Consider the following 19,199-nt stretch of genomic DNA (forward strand, 5'->3'; position numbering starts at 1 on the left):
GTACTATTTGTTGGGACTGTGAGCTTCATAAAAATGCTGACTATATGGAATGTGTGCAGACTTTCTGTAAATTAAAAAAAAATACAAAAACTAGACCTTAAGTGATTATAGATGTAGGCACCCAGTTTACACATATGTTCCAGCATAATTATTGATCACTGACCACTTACACCCACATGATTACTCCAGGTGGGGAGATGACTGCAATGTTCACTCTCATTACAGATACTTGTTATCCCACCTGACTCCCTGCACTTGCAAAATCCACTCACAAAATGAACATCAATCCATCGTTTGAGCACAAAAAGAAAAAAGAAAAAAAATCAGCAGAATCTGAGGGGAGGAAGGAATCATAAAGTCATCAAGGTGAATTGCTCCCTTAGAGGCTTAAATGTGATTTAACAGGTTAGAATGAAAGTATCTGAAAAGCTCTTCTAAGAGGAGTGATAAAAATTTCCTGCTGCACTAAGTGAGTTTTTACGGGCAAAGGGCTTGGGGCAAAGCCGCCAAGTAGCTAAAAATGACTGAGTCCTCATTAACAGTAAACTGATAAGAGGTAGTAAAAGGTAAAGAACAAGAACACACCGGCTGGCTGCAGGCCACCCAGGGTCCACTCAGCTTTGCCAGTTCTGAGCTCGGTGACACCGCCAAGCTCTCTAGGTCTCTGAGCCCTCCTGGCTCGTCTCCTGAAGGTTGAAGGCAGCCCTGGCCAGGCAGGGCTATGCAGTGAGGTCAGCGAGAGGACAGCGACGGGCGCACTGAAGCAACGCCCTGCCCCTGCCCGGGGCTGGGCCGGTGTTCGCTAAGAATGAAGGGTGCCTCGGGGCCTGTTTGGGGAGCTGGTTCCAAAATCTGAAAACCTTTACTGAAAATTCAAGTGAAGACAATTTTACCTTTTAGACCAGTCTTTTGAATTAAGCTGATTTTACTCCAAGACCCAAAACCCTGGTTCCGTGTCAAACAGACAGGCAGACAGAGCCTGGAAATGTGTGCTCTGGGGCACTGCTCATCAGAAATCTGGAAAGGTCAGCCCTGGAGTATGTCCTGATGAGAACATTATCGCTGTTGATGGAGCCTTGAGGACTAGCTTCTAGGATTGCTAAACTCTTACAGGGTCCTATCTTATGCATCCAGTAATACTGCTAATGTGTTTGCCCTTTCACATGTCCATGGGTTTGACTCGGATTTAGATTTTTTACAATTAATTATAAACTTCTCATTATGCCTCTTCTCAAACATGGTATGAAATTCACCTTGAGTGATGATATTTAAAGATCCCCTTGTAGCCACTCAGGATAGCTGGACCCTGTTTTGAAACCTCAACCTCAGTAAGAAGAGAGGTCTGAGCACACCTCCTCTTGGAGGTCCTGATGCACCATTAATGGTGGACCAACAGAAAGGAGGGTGGTTTTCACATCTGTTTTATTTTTTTAGCCTCTGTTAAAAATATCCTGGTGATGAACTATTTTAGGCTTGTCCTCTACTAAGCTTCACTAGACTATAAATAAGAACTACTGGGACAAAGCTTTGGCTTCTCATAGCTGGATAACAGGGTCTCAGATGTGGAGATCTGGGTGGCAGAAAACCCTCCATGTTAATGAGGTGGGCAGCACCAAGGCGGAAGCCCTAACAGAAAGAGAGAACTCCTCTACCCTAAAAAACAAATAAAATCCTCTGTCAAATTTCCAAGGGAAAGCTTTATGTCCCTGTTCTTTTCTCCCATGAAGCTTTCAAGAATGAAGTCAGTAAACCTCACACAGTGCGCACCCGTGGGCACAGAGTTTGGTCTCTTAGACCATTTCCAGCGATAGATAGCAGGGCTCCTTGGAGAAGAGCACAGTCCATGTTTGGGTGAGGAAAACTCAGGAGCATATGAGCAAACACGGCTGATTTTAAAGATGTCAGAGGTTCAAGTATAAAAGGCACGCCTCCTGACCACAGGGTGACCAACCTACCAACAGATACCAACAAAGACACAAAACCAAAAGGCAAGCAAAGACTTCTGTGGAAGCCAATGGTTTTAGACAAGGCCACACATCCTCAAGGACATTCAAAGGAGACAAATAATAAAGTGAGATAGAACAACTCCTGCACAATGTGGTCAGTCAGCGAACACCCAACCGTCTGCAGAGAATGTCTGTGGCCCCAGATGCCTGAAGACGTCTTCAGGCCTAGGGACTGGTGGTGGCTGTCCACGGACCAGACTCAGCATGAGACCCAGCGGGTTAAAGTAGGTCAGTCGAGAGCTGGGAAAGCAGATTTCTGAGAAATCAGAAAGAGGGAGGCAGAGATAAAATTCATGGATGGCCAAGGCCCAATTCTGCCTTCTTTTCACAAATGATGGTGGAACTGGGCTGCCAATGGTTCAGTTTAAGAATCAGAGTGTTTTTCATCTTTTACTATTGTGAGTATGTAAATATTACTGACTGAATACCATTGTATTATGATTGGTCAATAGAATTCTATATCATTAGAACTACCATTTAATAAAAAAACTGTAATCACTTTTTAAAATCCAGATGTATATCAGAATTATCTTGGAATTTTCTGAAAAATACAAATGCCCAGGTATTGCTTTTTAAATTTTTTCTGGAGCCCTAGATGTGTTTCTCAAGAGCAGTCATTTTTAAAAACAACTGGACTATATGATGATCTTTTACTTTTATCTAGTTTTTTTCACTTTTTCTATTTAATATTCAGTGCTAGTATTTCACTTAGTTTATGTTCTCTAATTTCTCCATCTCTTTTGTTGTTGTTCTTTCTCAAACCTTCATCAAGTGTAGTAGAAAAGCTTTTGTATACATATATATATATACATATATATATGTAGTATGTATAATATATATATTTTAGAAAATTTAAGAATTATTGCCTAGCTAAAAAAAATATATGACATTTAATTCCACTTGGTTGACTTAATATGAATAGAATGCTTGATTTCTAATCTATATTCACTCAAAACTTTGATATAGTTCCATGTATTTTGGCATCTAGTATTACTACTAAAATTCTAGAAATTTATTATTTTCGTGATTAAAAAAAAAAGATTTCAACAAGGCTTAAAATTTCTAATACAATTCTGAGAGTATAAAGAAATACAATGTTATTTTTAAAAAAGGAAAAAAAAAGAAAGAAATTAACATGTGATACAGTATTATTAATTGAAGGACAGATTTTGTTCCAATTTCACAGAATTTTACTCTAGTATCCATTATTTGTTTTCATATCTTATTCAAGACTCCACATTGTATTTGATTGTATTGAGCAGCCTCAGCTGCATGCAACAAATTCTGGTAAATTCTCTTTTCATTTTTATTCTATTACAAATATTTTCTAATTTTCCTTGTTATGGCTTCTTAGGCTTCATCATTTAAAAGTGGACATTTATCCATTATACGGACTCTAGAAAAATGGTATTAAAAATTTATTTACAGGGCAGCAGTGGAGAAACAGACGTAGAGAGCAGACTTATGGACATGGGAGAGGAGAGGAGAGGATGAGATGCATGGAAAGAGTAACATGGAAACTTACATTACTGTATGTAAAATAGATAGCCAATGGGAATTTGCTGTATGGCTCAGGAAACTCAAACAGGGGCTCTGTATCAACCTAGAGGGGTGGAATGGGGAGGGAGATGGGAGGGAGTTCCAAAAGGGAGGGGATATATATATATATACCTATGGCTGATTCATGTTGAGGTTTGACAGAAAACAACAAAATTCTGTAGAGCAATTATCCTTCAATAAAAAACTTAATTTAAAAAAGTGGATATTTAATTTGCAAATACATGGGACTTAAAAAGGTAACTTTGATATTAATTTCTCATTTAAATGCTTTCTCCTCTGCAATCACCCTCTGTGTTTTTTTTAGTCTAACTTTATTGAGGCTTTTGATGGCTAAGTTGAAGATCTCTCTTAGTAAATGTCACATTGCACTTGAAAATGTGAGAGCTATTTTCAAATATCTTTTGATATTGATCTCTAACACAATTCCACAGTGATAAGAGAACAGACCCTATATGATTTCAATACCTTTAGACCATGAAAGTTTTGCATCTTGTTTTATGTCCCTTGTGTTCCAGTGTCTCCTAGTTTACAGCCTATGGGAACTTGAATACAATTTGTATCTTAGTGTTGTGTGAAAATTGTATAAATCTTAATTATGTTGAATTGGTTCATAGTGCTTTTCAGGTCTACTATATTCTTCTACTTCTCTGTATATTCATTCTATTCATTTTTAAGAGTTTGATATTGAAACTCCAACTAAAAATCTGAATTTATCTACTTAAAAATAATTGTAATACATAGGAAAACTATATGTAACCTTGTTATGTATTTTCCAAGTCTCCTGTAAATGTTATCATACTTCCATAATTTAAAAAAAATAAAAAAGAGCGAAAGAGCAAAAGAATCAGTTTTTGTAAACACTCTTTTAAATATTAATAGAAGACTGGGGACCTCCCTGGTGGCCCAGTGATTAAGACTCTGTGGTTCTACTGCGGGGGGTCTGGGTTAAATCCCTGGTCAGGGAACTAGGATCTACATGCCATGCAGCAGGGTCAAAAAGTTAAATTAAAAATAAATAAATAAATGGAAGCCTCTCCCTGTATGTGTCCAGCATCCCAGAATGGCCATTGAACCCTAAGTATACAAGGCTGGGGTGCAGAAGGCACCCCCCTGTCCAGCACACCCCCCACCTTGGGGTCACAGGACAAACTGGGAGGGTGGGAAATGGATGAGACTGGTTATCTGCGGGAGCTCCACGAGAACTCACCCACGAGAGGTGAGCCAGCGCCTATGTGTGACTGACAGAGGATGGTGGCTGGGAAAATCTCAAACAGCAGAAGGTAGAGGCCCCGACTCCCTCTCCTCCACTCGCCTTCTGAAATTAATGCCTGTGTCTCGGGATCACGGCCTGAGATTCCTGGTGGGAGGTTGTGGGAAGAGGGGCGCTCACTAATTCAGGTGTCTAATGTGGAGAAGTTCAGCACCTTCAGTGACCGGGCAACCAGTCCAACCAGGACACCCTGGGGAAAGGTTAGGGACCCGTGAATAAATACGCTTCAGGCAGGGGTGCTGTCCACTCTCCCTTTGAGCTCCTGGAGGCCTGGACCCTTCCTGATCCGCCTCCGCGATCCTGGCGAAGAGCATCAGTGAGCGCGTCATCACCATTTGTCCCATTCAGATTCACAGACTGTATCAGAGTGACTATCACAGACGGTGAAGCATTGTTTCTTTTGTCCTTTTCCATTTTTATTCTGCTTTATTCTTGCTAAGCTGGGTATTTTATAAATTTGACACAGTTCTAACTGCTTGTTTTTGTGCATGATAATTTCCTGTGAACAATCCCACTACAGACTGTATATTAAATATGTCTGAATCAAATAGAGCTCTGAACAATACTAATATTGTTTTATTTTTTTATTTATTCATATTTATTATGAAACCCACTCAGAAGCTTAACTGCTTATCTTGTACCTACGAGAATCATAATCTCCCTTTTCAAGACAGTTATTATTTGAGAACACAATATCCTTAGCATAAATGCATGAGCTCCCAAGATCCCAAATAGAAGGTTTGAATAGTCAGTGCATGGAGTAAGACTGATCTTTATAAACACAGGCCTGGATGTGTTTTTGAGCTGATTTGAAGTATCTGAGTATTCTATAATAATATTTCAATGTTTGTAAAATATGATTGTTCCCAAGGAAAAGCCAACATTTAACACTTAAGGCAGCAGTCATATAGTTAAGTATGTTGGATAAAAATATACATTCCTCATAGTAATGAAAAGAAATGCCATTTGGTTACACTGCTAATGCAGAGGATGACAGATAACAGACCTCTGGGAGGCAGATGCCGTTGCCATCAGGGATGCGGGATGGCCTGGGAGGTGGGGACACACCTGTCACTCACCTCTGCACCTCGGCCTCTCCTCCCCCACACTCCACGTGCCATTGGCGTGGCACTGCATCAGCCGCCGGCCTTCTAGGTAGTACCCGGGGCTGCAGCTCAGCACCACCTGCGCTCCGTACTCATTCAGGGACCCCGACACCAGCCTCCAGGTGACGTGTTCCGAGAGCTGGGCTTCGATGCCCGGGCAGGTGACCGCTGGAAAGAAACACACTTCACGTCATCACTTTGTTCTTAAGGGTCAGAAGGCCTGCTCTCCATGGTGAGGGCCGTGCTATGCGGAAAGATGCCCTCACTTGGGACTCCAGGCTTTCCCTACCACCCACAGAGCCACACAGAAGTGATCTTGGATGTCCAATGCAGTCCACAGCCTCATGGTAAGTGCAGCGGAAATCCTGCAGTGAGATGACACGTGAAGGGATAAATCTCTTGCACAGTCTTGAGGTTCTGCGAAAATGATCATCAGGCAAATGGAGGCACAGACAGAACCTCTAACTTCTAATTTGTCCCTAACCTCTGAGAAACTTGAAAGAGTAGCTGATTAGTTGAAAAACCAGCTTCCAGCAAATTCAGAAAGTCAGACGCCCTCATTCCCTTCTTCCCCAAATAATATCCTCTGCATATTACTGGATTTATTAGCACACAAAATCCCATGCACATGCATTAATACTGTGAAGAAAAGTGTTTAACGAGTTTTAAAGGAGAGAATCTATTCATGCCTTTAGGAAACAAACTAGAATTACAATAGCAACTTAAAAAGAGCAGTAGAGATACCTGTAATAACAGTGGTCCTAGTACAGTATTACAGGAGTGGAGTCAAGGGATTTATGGATATGCTGACAATATACGTAACATTTGGTACATGTAAGTATGTACATTTTCTGAAGAGTACAATAATATTTAAAATTAATTTTGCAACATTAGGAACTAGAACTCTACTTCTCTAAATATGAAGTTACATCAGCTAGTAACCATCACAGACAGCTATCCACAAAGCTGACCTGATTGATTAATTTATTGAGCCTGTAAGCAGCCGCTAGAGATACCACAGGTTTTTTTTTCTCTCCCAGAATGCTATTAATAAATATCTTTTACTTAAAATTCTATACAAGTTCATTATAATTGAATCAGACATATCCAAAATGTTACAAATATCCCATTTAATCTTCTTTTAATGACTTTACTATCACTATGTGCAAATTAACAGAAAAAATGGGCCTTTTTGGTATAATTACAATAATAATATCAGCAAAGGTTAAAATATGAAAGGAATTTCCTAATTTGAAAGTAATCCTCTGGACTTCCCCAGTGGTGCAGGGGGTGAGAATCCGCCTGTCAGTGCAGGGGCACAGGGTTCGATCCCTGGTCCAGGAAGGTCCCACATGCCACGGAGCAACAAAGCCCGTGGGCCACAACTATTGAAGCCTGTGCTCTAGAGCCCAGGGCCCCGGCCACTGCGGCCCGTACACCTGAGAGCCTGTGCTCTGCAGCAGAAGCCACCACAGTGAGAAGCCCGCACGCTGAAACTAAAAGTAGCGCCTGCTCGCCACAACTAGAAAGGCCCATGCACAGGAACAAAGACCCAGCACAGCCAAAACAATTCATAAGAAAAAAGTGATCCTTAGATCTAGTTCTCTTGGGTATTTTTTTAGATAAAACAATTATCTAAAATTTACAGGCATATTCATGTGTTTTATCTAGTGATACAAATAATTTTTTTCCTAACCAGATTACCTTCAGAATTCAGGCATGATTGCCATTTCTGAAAAGACTTTCATGTCTTTAACCTTACAAATCCATAACTTAATTTCAATCCTAGTGCACATTTCAAATAAAATCCACTTCATTTCACCAAGACGGTGCTTCTAGAATTAACTTGATTGTTTTTAACTACTGAACAATCTTTTATAAACTCTATTTCTGCCAAGAAGGATTCAGTGTTGGCGTACACAATGGAACAGAAGCTTTCTTCCACTAATACCATCCAAAGCAGTGGTTTCCAAATTCCACATGATCACCTCTTTCTTTATGAAAATGGTATTTGGTTTGCTTTGTAATTATCTGATTCTGGTTTAATTGTTTGCTTGTCTCTCTGTCTTTCTGCTAGGCTCTAAGCTCTTTTATTGTAAACATTATGTACTGCCACAGTTTTTTTTTTCTTTTCTTTTTGAGATTAATGTCCAATTTAAAGCAAGTACTGGTGACACGGAGTATGTCTGTATATGAGTGTTTGTGTGAGTGTATGTGTGCTCTGAAAAGCAACATGCCAAAAACAGTGTTGCGGCAGCAAAAGCAACAAATAAACAAACAACAACAATAATAAAAAACCCACAAAGAAACTGAGGCAATAAAGCATATGGGTAGAAACTGAGAGTAAAAAAGAAAAAAGTGAGATCTAGAATAAATATTTATCCAAAGTCTACCTTGCCCTTTGTTTACTAAAGGAAGAGAGGGGAAGGGTGGAGCTTTCCAGAAATTTCTGCAGAGGTGATTTTATTTGATATTTTCAAAGACACTTCAAGGAGGAGAATGTACAGAAATGTCTGAGTCTAAAGCCTGCTATGTTTATTCAGGTGGTGATATCTGAGTTATGCTAACCAAGACGACAGCAGAAGACCACTGCCTGCAAACTGTGGTTATCGAATCCCCTCTTGGTAAGCTTCCCTACACACAGGCGTTTGCTCACAAACAAGGCAAACAGTCCCCACAAAAGGATCCCCCTGCCCTGTCCTGCCAACCAAGGTGTCATAGACAATGCACTTGGCCTGGAAGCAAGGGAGCCACAGCCCCGTACCAGACCTGGGAGCCTCATAGGGGAACCAGACCAGAAACTTCTGCATGCCCGGCACATCTCCCTGTTCTCCTGTTGGCACACTAAGGAGCAGTCCAGGCCCCAAGTCAGAAACCTAAGATGGGTTCTCATGAGCTCACCCCCAGCCCCCACCCTCAGTCACTGCGTTTCTTTCTCACAGGCGCCTTCCCCATCCACCAGTCAGCTCTGAACTCTGGGGAAAACTCCACCTGCCTGCACTTAACAGAGTTTCATAAAAATATTAATCTCCTTCTGCTTCTTCATTAAAAACCCATGTGGTCTCTTACTTCTGACTTCAGTATTATGCTTTTGAAAGTAACTCATGTTAAGCCATACAGCTGGAGTGCTTGTTTGCATTTCTATATGTTCTATATATTCTCCATGGATCAATGTATCCATTCGTTACTGATAGCCATTGGGGTTGTCTTGCATTCTTGGCTTTTGCAAACTGCAGCTTTGAGCATGTCCTTAGATGAACATCTTTATGCCAGCCTGTAGGTATATTTATAGGGAGGAACTACTCCTGGCTCTTAAGATATTTTCAACCTTAGGACACACAACCAAATGCTTTTCCAAAGAGATGATTTCAACTTACCACCTTCACCAGCAATGCAGGTAGCTGGTCTTTTTATTTTATAAAGTTATTTGTCCTGGTGTGGGGTATAGTGGTATCTATTTGATATTCTGCTTTCTTCTCAATGGAACTCCTTAATCAATCCTTAATACACATCCTTCAAATATCTTTACCCTTTCTAAGTTTGCCTTTATCAGGTTCTTAAACATAGGTTTTGAAGAATAAAAGTACTGAAACTTAACATATATTGACTTTTTCCTTTGTTATTGGCTTTTTTTTGTGTGAGCTTGCAAAGTCTTTACCTGACCCAGGCTCATGCAGGTGGGCTGGTGGAAAGGGGAGGTTGTATTTTCACAGATTTATGTTCCACCTTTCCCATTTAGCCTGTTGTAATCCTGCCTTGGTTGTGTCTACAATGTGGGGCAGGTCCAGACTCACTTTCCCATCTGAGTGTCCCATTGAGCCACATATTGAAAAGACCTCTGTGTCTTCCCTCATTGGGATGCCGTGTTCAGTTTGTCAAAAGACCAACCAACATCGTCCCCGGGTCTGTATCCTCTGCCATCGGTCTCATTCCTCGGGCCAGCACCACCCAATTCAAAGCCTGTGTCCGTGTAGTACAACCAGGAATCAGGTGTGCTGTGGAAACGCGCCCTCTCTGAGTCAGTCTGCCTTTGTGGAGACGTATGAGGAGGACCAAGAGGAGGCACACCCTGCGTTGGGGGGTCTGCTCCACAGCTGGATCTGAGGGGAGGGTGAAAATGGAGGCTTCTGGTTTGGAGAACACACACACACACACACACACACACACACACACATGAGGGCAGAACCCCAGGATCTCCTAGGATGAAGGCTTCAGACCTCAGTGGTGGAAGGGAGATGACAGGATAATAATGTAAGGAGAGTCAATGGAGCATCTGTGGGCAGTGAGACTGCGGTCCCTTTTTCATTCTTTTTCACTCTTTTCTGTAGTTTCCAGTTTTACTACACATTACTGACGGCCAGAGAAAAACCAAACAAGGAGTCAAAGGATTTAGGAGCATTGGCCTGATGATCACAAAGAGCATTTTCTTTCAAAAAAAGAATAATACATTTTAAAATATAAAAGAATACTCCAGAAAAAGGGGAAAGTTGAGAAAAAAATTTTTCAGACAAAAAATTGAAACAGATGAACTGAGTGCCAATGAAAGAACTTGCTGCCTTGTGACACAAAAATATATGTACACATACATCACACAACTATGTACATACACACACATATACACATATACAAATCATTTAAGATCATGACATTCAGCCCTATCACTTCATGGCAAATAGATGGGGAAAAAATGGAAACAGTGACAGACTTTATTTTATTGGGCTCCAAAATCACTGCAGACAGTGATTGCAGCCACAAAATTAAAAGATGCTTGGTCCTTGGAAGAAAAGCTGTGACAAACCTAGACAACGTATTAAAAAGGAGAGACGTTACTCTGCCAACAAAGTCCATCTAGTTAAGGTTATGGTTTTTCCAGTGGTCATGTATGGATGTGAGAGTTGGACCATAAAGAAAGCTGAGTGTCAAAGAATTGATGCTTTTGAACTGTGGTGTTGGAGAAGACTCTTGGACTGCAAGGAGATCCAACCAGCCCATCCTAAAGGAAATCAGTCCTGAATATTCATTGGAAGGACTGATGCTGAAACTGAAGCCGCAATACTTTGGCCACCTGATGTGAAGAGTCAACTCACTGGAAAAGACCCTGATGCTGGGAAAGATTGAGGGCAGGAGGAGAAGGGGATGACAGAGGATGAGATGGTTGGATGGCATTGCTGACTCAACGCTCATGAGTTTGAGAAAAGTCTGGGAGATAGTGAAGGGCCGGGTAGACTGGTGTGCTGCAGTCCATGAGGTCACAGAGAGTTGGATTCAACTGAGTGACTGAACAACATTATCAGTATTGATTATACAAATACAAGACATAAATATAAAAGATTACATAGCTGCTGCTGCTGCTAAGTCACTTTAGTCGTGTCCGACTCTGTGCGACCCCACAGATGGCAGCCCACCAGGCTCCACCGTCCCTGGGATTCTCCAGGCAAGAACACTGGAGTGGGTTGCCAGTGCCTTCTCTGAAAGATTACATAAATCAATGCCTAATAGTTTAACAGGAGATTATTTAGAAAAACTAGACTGCTTCCATTGTATTCTTATTTTTTAAAATTCCATCCCAGAGCATCAATACTTTGAGGGGGATAAAAATGGAAAAGAGAACAGAAACACAGGCTACAGGAGGAATATGGGCACACATCACTTTAGGGAGCTGCATGAGTAATGTATAGAGAACTGAGTACTCGATAGAGATATTTTGCTTTCATGACATCCGACACCACAGAATATGGCAAAGCTTGAGGAATGTGTGGACTGACAGTCTCTGTATAGCTGAGCCAGGAGCCAGAGCAGAGACAGGAGCCAGAGCAGAGGAGCAGATCGGAACAGGGGGAAGATGGGCATCAGCGGAGGCGCGGGGGAGCAGGGCCGGGCGCCCGCAGACGGCTTTTGCCAGGCAGGCTGTCGCTGTGCCCGGGGTGGCCCTGCCACTCAGAGGCCAACGAGTGACCACGTGCATATCTCCCTGGGACCCACGGTAACAGGGCCGAGGTGCAGTCAGAAGGCAGCAAAGCAGCTTGCGGGCGGCTGGGCTGACATTCTCAGAGAAAGCAGTTTGTTCCTCCTAACAGAACCATCTGGGGCTAGCATTCACTGGGTTTCCCCAGGCACCTGCCAGCACCCCCAGCTGCCTGAAGTCATGGGCCATACGAGTCCTGCTGCTTCCTCAGACCTGTGCTTGTCCAGTGTTTCCAAAAATAAACACCCTTTTCACAGTGCATGTCTAAGGGAATATATAATTTCACACTAAGCGGTCCTCACAACCACACGGGGTCAGGAGACACCGGCGGTGTGGTTGTTGTTATTAGTATTTTACAGACCAGCCAGTGAGCTTAGGTTCCCCCAGCCAGGCAGGACCCCTACCCATGCACCTCTGGACCTGTCATCCCCTCCACAAGTTGACAAGGGTACTGACTATATGTAACTAAACCAAGTGACACCAACTACAACAGTGAGGACTCCGGGCACATCAACATGAATATCACATAAGTAATGACAACTGTTAAAGAATGCTTTAAAATGTTGGTCCATCTGGACTTGTAGTAAAAGAAAGCATTTCGTATTCATAGATGTTATCAAGTAGTACTTATGACAATGGTAAGTGAGTCAACTGCCAGGTCAAATTTAGTGAAATTAAACATTTTCCATAACTGGCAGGTTTAGCTGGATTGATAGAAAGTTCTCCACCTGCCAGTTCACCTCATATTCCTTCCTTTTTTAAAAACAGAAATACAGATTATCTTCTATCACCTTAAAAAAAAAGCACACAAGTCTTATGGAATAATTTTCTTCTATTTCAAAAAAAATTCAAGAGCAGATGTACAGACAGTCACTCTCAAGTCACATGGTCACTCGTATTAAGGGTTGACACGGTTGATGCAGTTTTGTGTAAAAACCCCTAAACAGTACTTCTCAAATCATACCCACTGAAGGCACAGACAGTAAAGTTTCTGCGCAGAAAGGATGCAGTTTTTCCATCTTGTGAATGTTTCAGAGACAACACCAAACATTTCACATTTTGCTCGAGAGAGATTGACTTATCATTTTACCATGAGTGGTTCTGATTTATGATAGAGTCGTCCCACCAGTGGCAAACCAGGCAGGCTGAGAGTTGTTTTGTTTAAGATATTCAGACAGTGGCAGCGGTGCCACCAGGAATAAAGCCCTCCGGCCTCCCCACTCATGAATTACAGGTCCTGCTCATACATCTTCTGCGAAATTCTAATCGAGATGCAGGGGTGCAGGCGTCTTCTTTGTAACAGATGCAGGGGTGCAGGCGTCTTCTTTGTAACAGACTTCCCGCAACACAGTCACTGTGCAAATGCTTTCTGTTACCAAGTTCAGTTCAAGAACATTTAATTAGATTTGTAAAATTATGATCTGATGCCCCTGGAGTAAAATGATTTAACCAGACTCGTAAGTGCTTGTGGGGGCTTCCTGGGGTGGCTCAGTGGTAAAGAATCCACCTGCCATGCTGGAGATGTAGGTTCAATCCCTAGGTTGGGAAGGTCCCCTGGAGGAGGACATGGCAACCCACTCCAGTATTCTTGCCTGGAGAATTCCATGGACAGAGGAGCCTGGTGGGCTACAGTCCATGGGGTTACAAAGAGTCAGACACGACTGAGTGACTAAACAACAACAATAACAATATAACTACTTGTGTTCACAACCCAGCAGAGTTTTCAGGGTGCTGCTCACAGTCTGGACTTGCTGGCTGGGCACAGGCTGAGCTAGCCTTGGTTCTTTTGACTCGGAAGTGGAGGAGCACGCTGCTTTGGTTTCGGTAAGTCAGGGGCATGAAGTGGGAATGCCCAGGGTACCACTCTGACTTCAGTGCATTTCATGCCATCTGACTTCAATGTGGCCCTGTGAGGAAGCCCTCCCAGAAAGGCTGGGTTGAGAGCCTGGAATTCCTAAGGGCGATCATTCTTTTTAAATGAGTGTTTTAATCTCAGCTTAGTCAGATGACTGCATGATTAGCTATGAGTTATTGAGAATAAGAGCAGGAGGATAGATAGAGTTTTGAAGTGACCTTGTCAGGTGTTTCTCACAGGCTCACCTGAGACTTACTAGCACTTGAGAGGCACAGACGCCAAGCGAGTGTCCCTTCTCCTCCGAGGTTCCTGCCTGAGCCTGGACTCTCAGGATTCTCAAGTTCTCAGTGACCTGGGATTGCCAGATTTCTGCCCATCCTTGCAGAGTTTCCAAAACCCTCATGAGATCACACATTTTTTCCCTGCCCTGGGCTTTCTGTCATTTCGTTACTGTGGTCAGACTTAATAAAAGAAAAAAAAACAAAACATATGTTAGCAGAACATTTACATCGCTGACTAGAACTGCCTCAAATAACCAATACTCTGCAGTGTAAATGCCCCCCACGAAATCTGATTTCAACAAGAAAATATTGAAGTAATCTCGTCCACTAGTGACATTACATGGCAAATGTTTAGAATTTTTTTTTCAATTCTGTAATCCATGTTCCATAAAAAAAATCCATTTTTAAAATTACATATCACAGCTAATTTTATAATTACATGAAATGAGTCTAAACGAACCCTTGGAAAGGATGGAAATTGAATGTTTTTCTTTTTTCCACCCCTCTCTCTCTTTTTTTTTTTTTTTGGTTGTGATGTACATACAACCTGTGGGATCTTAGCTCCCAGACCAGGGATCAAACCTGGGGCCCTAGCAGTGAGATCACTGAGTCTTAACTACTGGACAGCCAGGGAAGTCCCTGAAAGTAGTACCTCTAATCCAAGTGTCTATAAAAAGAACATGTAAGAGGGCTCCACTGTGACCCAGCCTTTCTGACTTGGGGCTGTTTTTTAAACTAAATTCACTGCAAGTCACTTTAGGTCACCGAGTCTTCATTTGAACTAATGATACATGGTCTTCAGAGGGGCCTGAACCAGGGGGCCCCATGCAGCTCCTGTCTGAGAGGGGAGCACTGTCCTGCGCTGGGCGGTAGTCAGGTGTTTGACAAGAAAAACAAATGAGGGAAAGAGAGCGAGCAGATTAAGTGACTTCAGACCACACTGCAGACAGTCCATTCATTCATTCATTCTAGAAATCTTTATAAAGTTACAGATGTGAACCAAAGCTACACCTGCCCTCGAGCAGTGCTAATGTGGAGAGCAATAACAAACACAGCCAGTGCTCAGGGGCCATAAAGGGCCTGGGTAGCACAAACCCTGTATTTCCCATCCTTCAGCCTCTGTGCAAACCTCACTTTCTCATATTTATCAGAGAGCCATGGGGAGCTGTTCAGAGTCCACAATTCTAACTAAAATGCAAAGAGCTGGAGGAACCCATATTCAATCTTCGGAAATGAAGTAAAAGAGATGGAAACATTATACAGAGGAGAACATAAATGGCCCTGAAAAGAAAGGACTGAAAACACAACTGAAATGACAGAATCTGAGTCCTTTAAATAGCTTACCTCCCCCAAAGCACCACGATCCTAAAAGACGTGAAAAGTTTGCACAACAGTGAGGGGCAGCCTTAAGACAGTCTGTCCCCACCACGTGCAGCAGAGAGCTTTGTCACCCACTGGTGGCCCCCAGAAAGGAGCTTCGGCAGGCCAGCAGAGTCCTGCCCTGCATGGAAGAGCCCATACCCACCCCACAGAGTGATGCTCCAGGTGGCGAGTGGCTGGACTCGGCCCTGCAGCCGGTGAGCCTCTCACCACTTTGTGCGGGCTAACGAGGGACTTGCTATCCACCAACACCTTGTCCAGGAGTGGGTGGGCATCCCCCTTCCCCCCTTTTCCCTCTGTTTCCTGAGCCCACACCAAGCACATGGACAGGTCTCAGAGCACCGAGGATGAGGCCAGGCCTTGGGAAGGGGCACTTCCCCCTGGGCCGCCCACCCTTCTTGCCTGTTGTGGCATAGAGAACGGATTGTTGGACACAACTAATTGGGGAAGGAGAGGGTGGGACAAATTGAGACAGTACCACTGACATATATATACACCACTGTGTGTAAAGTAGATGGCTAGCAGGAGGCTGCTGTGTAGCACAGGGAGACCAGCTTGGTGCTCCGTGATGGACTAGAGGGGTGGGGTGGGGTGAGAGAGGGGATTTAAGTATAATTATCACTGAATGGTGGTGGTGTTTGGCAGAGAGCAACACAGCACTGTAAAGCAATTGTCCTCCAATTAAAAAAAAAAAAATGGCCCTTTGCTCTGGGCTGTCATTTCACAGCTGACCGCAGTCTTGGGAGACAGAGCTAAGGGCTCACAGCTTGCACATGGAGATTTCATCACTGCTCCCCCATTTTGAGCTTTAATATATACTTTTAGAAGTGCATTTGTAGCTTGCATGATGAGTTTGCATTCAGATCAGGGGTGGCCTGGCCTTCCTCCCACAGCTTTGCTAACATCTTAACTGATATCTCTTGTCAAGGCCCAGTGCAGGCAAGAAGGACCCTCTACAGCCGCTGCACACACAGGACGCGGCAGTCCAGCACCACAGGGCTGGCAGCCGAGAGCCAAGCCGCAGGCCTGACTCTGGCTGGGGTTCCCTGCAGCCCTGTGTGGGCACTCACGCTCCCCCTGAAGACGGAATAACAATGGTGAGTTGAGTTTGTTACAGGGACTGGAAGATGGAATGCGGGTGAGTGCTCAGCAAGCACTCAGCACGGAGAGAAGGCCCACAGCGCAGGTAAATGGCTGGTCTCCTGACACTGCAGTTTAGCAATACGATCTATGATTAAATGACGCTCATCCAGTTGTTAAATGAAGATAATAACCGGAACTCTACATGAAAACAGAAATAACTAATAAAGAAACACAAGTATGATAAGGCCATGTTTTGAGGGGCTAAAGGGATAAATATATACCCTCAACATTGGCTCAGACAGCAAAGAATCTCCCTGCAAGGCAGGAGACCCATGTTCGATCCCTGGGACGGGAAGATGCCCTCGAGAAGGGATTGGCAATCCACTTCAGTATTCTTGCCTAGAGAATCCCCATGAACAGAGGAGCCTGGAACAATCCATGGGGTCACAAAGAGTCAGACACGACTGAGCAACTAAGCACAGAACAGCACCGCATGCACATATATATGTGTGTTATATATGACTGTATGTATAAATCCTTTACAGATAAATGAGTGCAGACATACATATGTACAAATAGGTAGTTTATGTGCAATCTTTGTTCCTCATTTGGGCTATTTACAGATGATATAAAGCTGTTCCGTGTGGCTTTAATTTGCCCCTTCCTTCCTTAAATGTATATACCTTGCATTTAGTCACTTAAAGTCCTCATGGTGCCCAGGGTGGAGCAGGTCCTTAATAAATTATTAATGACAAACGTGTCTCTCTGATAACTTTAATTGAGAGAGGAAGAAGCCCCCCGCACATTGGGATTTTGTCTGATGTTGGCAGGTAATCTTAGTGGCTTTGTTTTCTCCTGAAAGCAGAGGGTGGGGAGCACGTTTGCTCACCATTTGTCAGACCAGCAGACCTGGGACACTCATCCCAGCCACTCCCCCTAGTTCATCGCGGCATGAGCATCATTTATGTCATCAATGGTCCAAATCCAGCTTCAGTAAATAATTAAAATGGAAAGAATGCACCTCAAATGTCTGCCTTGAGATTTGTGCAACTGGGAGACGCATGCAAACTGAAATGCAGTTATTTATTATAATCTTCATCCTAGTAAACCCAAGGGCAACATGAAATCAGTTTATTTACCATTTACAGTTACTACTTATCAAAGCTGAGGTGTTTCTTATCTCTTGAGGTTCCAGTACTGATCTACATATTATTCAGATGCTAAAGAAACTTATACAAACTGTGTCATACCAACATAGGAACTGGCCTTGGGGAATACATATCTCAGAATTTAAGAGTAACCAAACTTTCTAACTAAGAGGAAAAGTTTTATGCTTACTCTTCTCAATTTCTTCAATTTAAAAAATGTGAAAAAACAACCTTCCCCTCAAAAAATTAAATAGGTTTTCCAGCCTTTGAACACCAAGGAATTTTAATGAAGTCCAATAAACAAAGGGAAAAATACTTGAAAGTTTGAGATTGTACTTAGAAAATTCAAGGCTGATTTCTCATTTTACTATAAACATTATATTTATCTTCCTGTCCTATTGAACAAGTATCAGTCAGTGTCAAAACAGGCTTTAAAATGCAAATTGACTTTTTCCCATTTAACAATCCTTTAACTGAACAAATAACTTTCTTAGGCTGGGGTCCTCATGTGTATGTAAGAAACCATTCTGTTATTTAATTTTTTCATTACAACTTTAAAGCAGTTGCACATCTAGATGTGCATTTAAAACAGAAAAATCAAATATATTCATAAATGAAACCACTCTGTGTGCCGTAACATAATGCTTTATATGAGCACCAAGCAGTTCTCTTTAATTGATGTAACATGTGCTTTTGAACTGCCAAAGACCTCTCATTCCTGATTTTCACAGAAAATTTTAGGCATAAATATACATTGTCTTTGAAATCACTTGGTCCTGCTACAATCCTCAAACAAAACTTTACTCCCTCCTTGCCATCAGCTATTTAATACATTTTAGAATGAATTATATGTTAGATTAAAGTAGCACCTTTTCCTTCTGTCTCTGCTCTTGGTTTTTTATAACTTATGAGACTTAAAAATCATGAGAGAAATCAATTCCAAGAGGCAGAACAACACGGAGTTTAGGAATAGGGTCTCCTGGAACAGAACCGCAGCTCGGCTACTTTGTCTGTGGATTTGGTCAATGTAACCACTTCTTCCTGGTTCATACCTAGACGTGGGATAACAAAACTGCCTTCCTCAGTAGAATTAAAAGGGTCAATTTGTGTAAAGCTTTGCAAATCTAACCTGGAAGATATGGGGGTCTAGAATAGTCTTACATGAGCTATCATCCATATGGTGTGCCCCTCAATGCCTAAATAGGCATCAGTCTCAAACATGAGCTGGGGCAGGTTCCCAGGTGGTGGTGGTTTAGTCACTAAGTCAGGTCCAGCTCTTTGCGACCCCATGGATTATAGCCCACCAGGCACCTCTGTCCATGGGATTCTCCAGGCAAGAATACTGGAAAGGGTTGCCATTTCCTTCTCCAGGGGCTCTTCCTGACCCAGGGATTGAACCTATGTCTCCGCTTGGTCAAGCTGTTTCAGGTTCAATAGGTGGCCTCTCCATATCTGCCTTTTGGAGAAGTGAGTGCAGAATAATCAAGCTTATGAATTTCACCCTAATTGCCAGGAGAACGCCTGGGAGGATTTAAGCAGTGAAGT

General features: G+C 42.7%; 1 protein-coding gene across 1 annotated transcript in view; it reads right to left on the reverse strand.

Moving 5' to 3' along the window:
• The window catches only part of CSMD1 (CUB and Sushi multiple domains 1), a 1,578,457-nt gene that overhangs the window by 73,552 nt on the left and 1,485,706 nt on the right, over positions 1-19,199 (reverse strand). Inside the window, exon 50 of the mRNA XM_081517452.1 lies at positions 5,916-6,110. Coding sequence (XP_081373578.1) covers positions 5,916-6,110 — 195 coding nt within the window. The remainder of the gene's footprint in view (positions 1-5,915; positions 6,111-19,199) is intronic.

Source organism: Giraffa tippelskirchi, chromosome 8 (genome assembly GCF_054371585.1).
Source record: "Giraffa tippelskirchi isolate mGirTip1 chromosome 8, T2T-mGirTip1v1.2.pri, whole genome shotgun sequence".
NCBI lineage: Eukaryota > Metazoa > Chordata > Mammalia > Artiodactyla > Giraffidae > Giraffa > Giraffa tippelskirchi.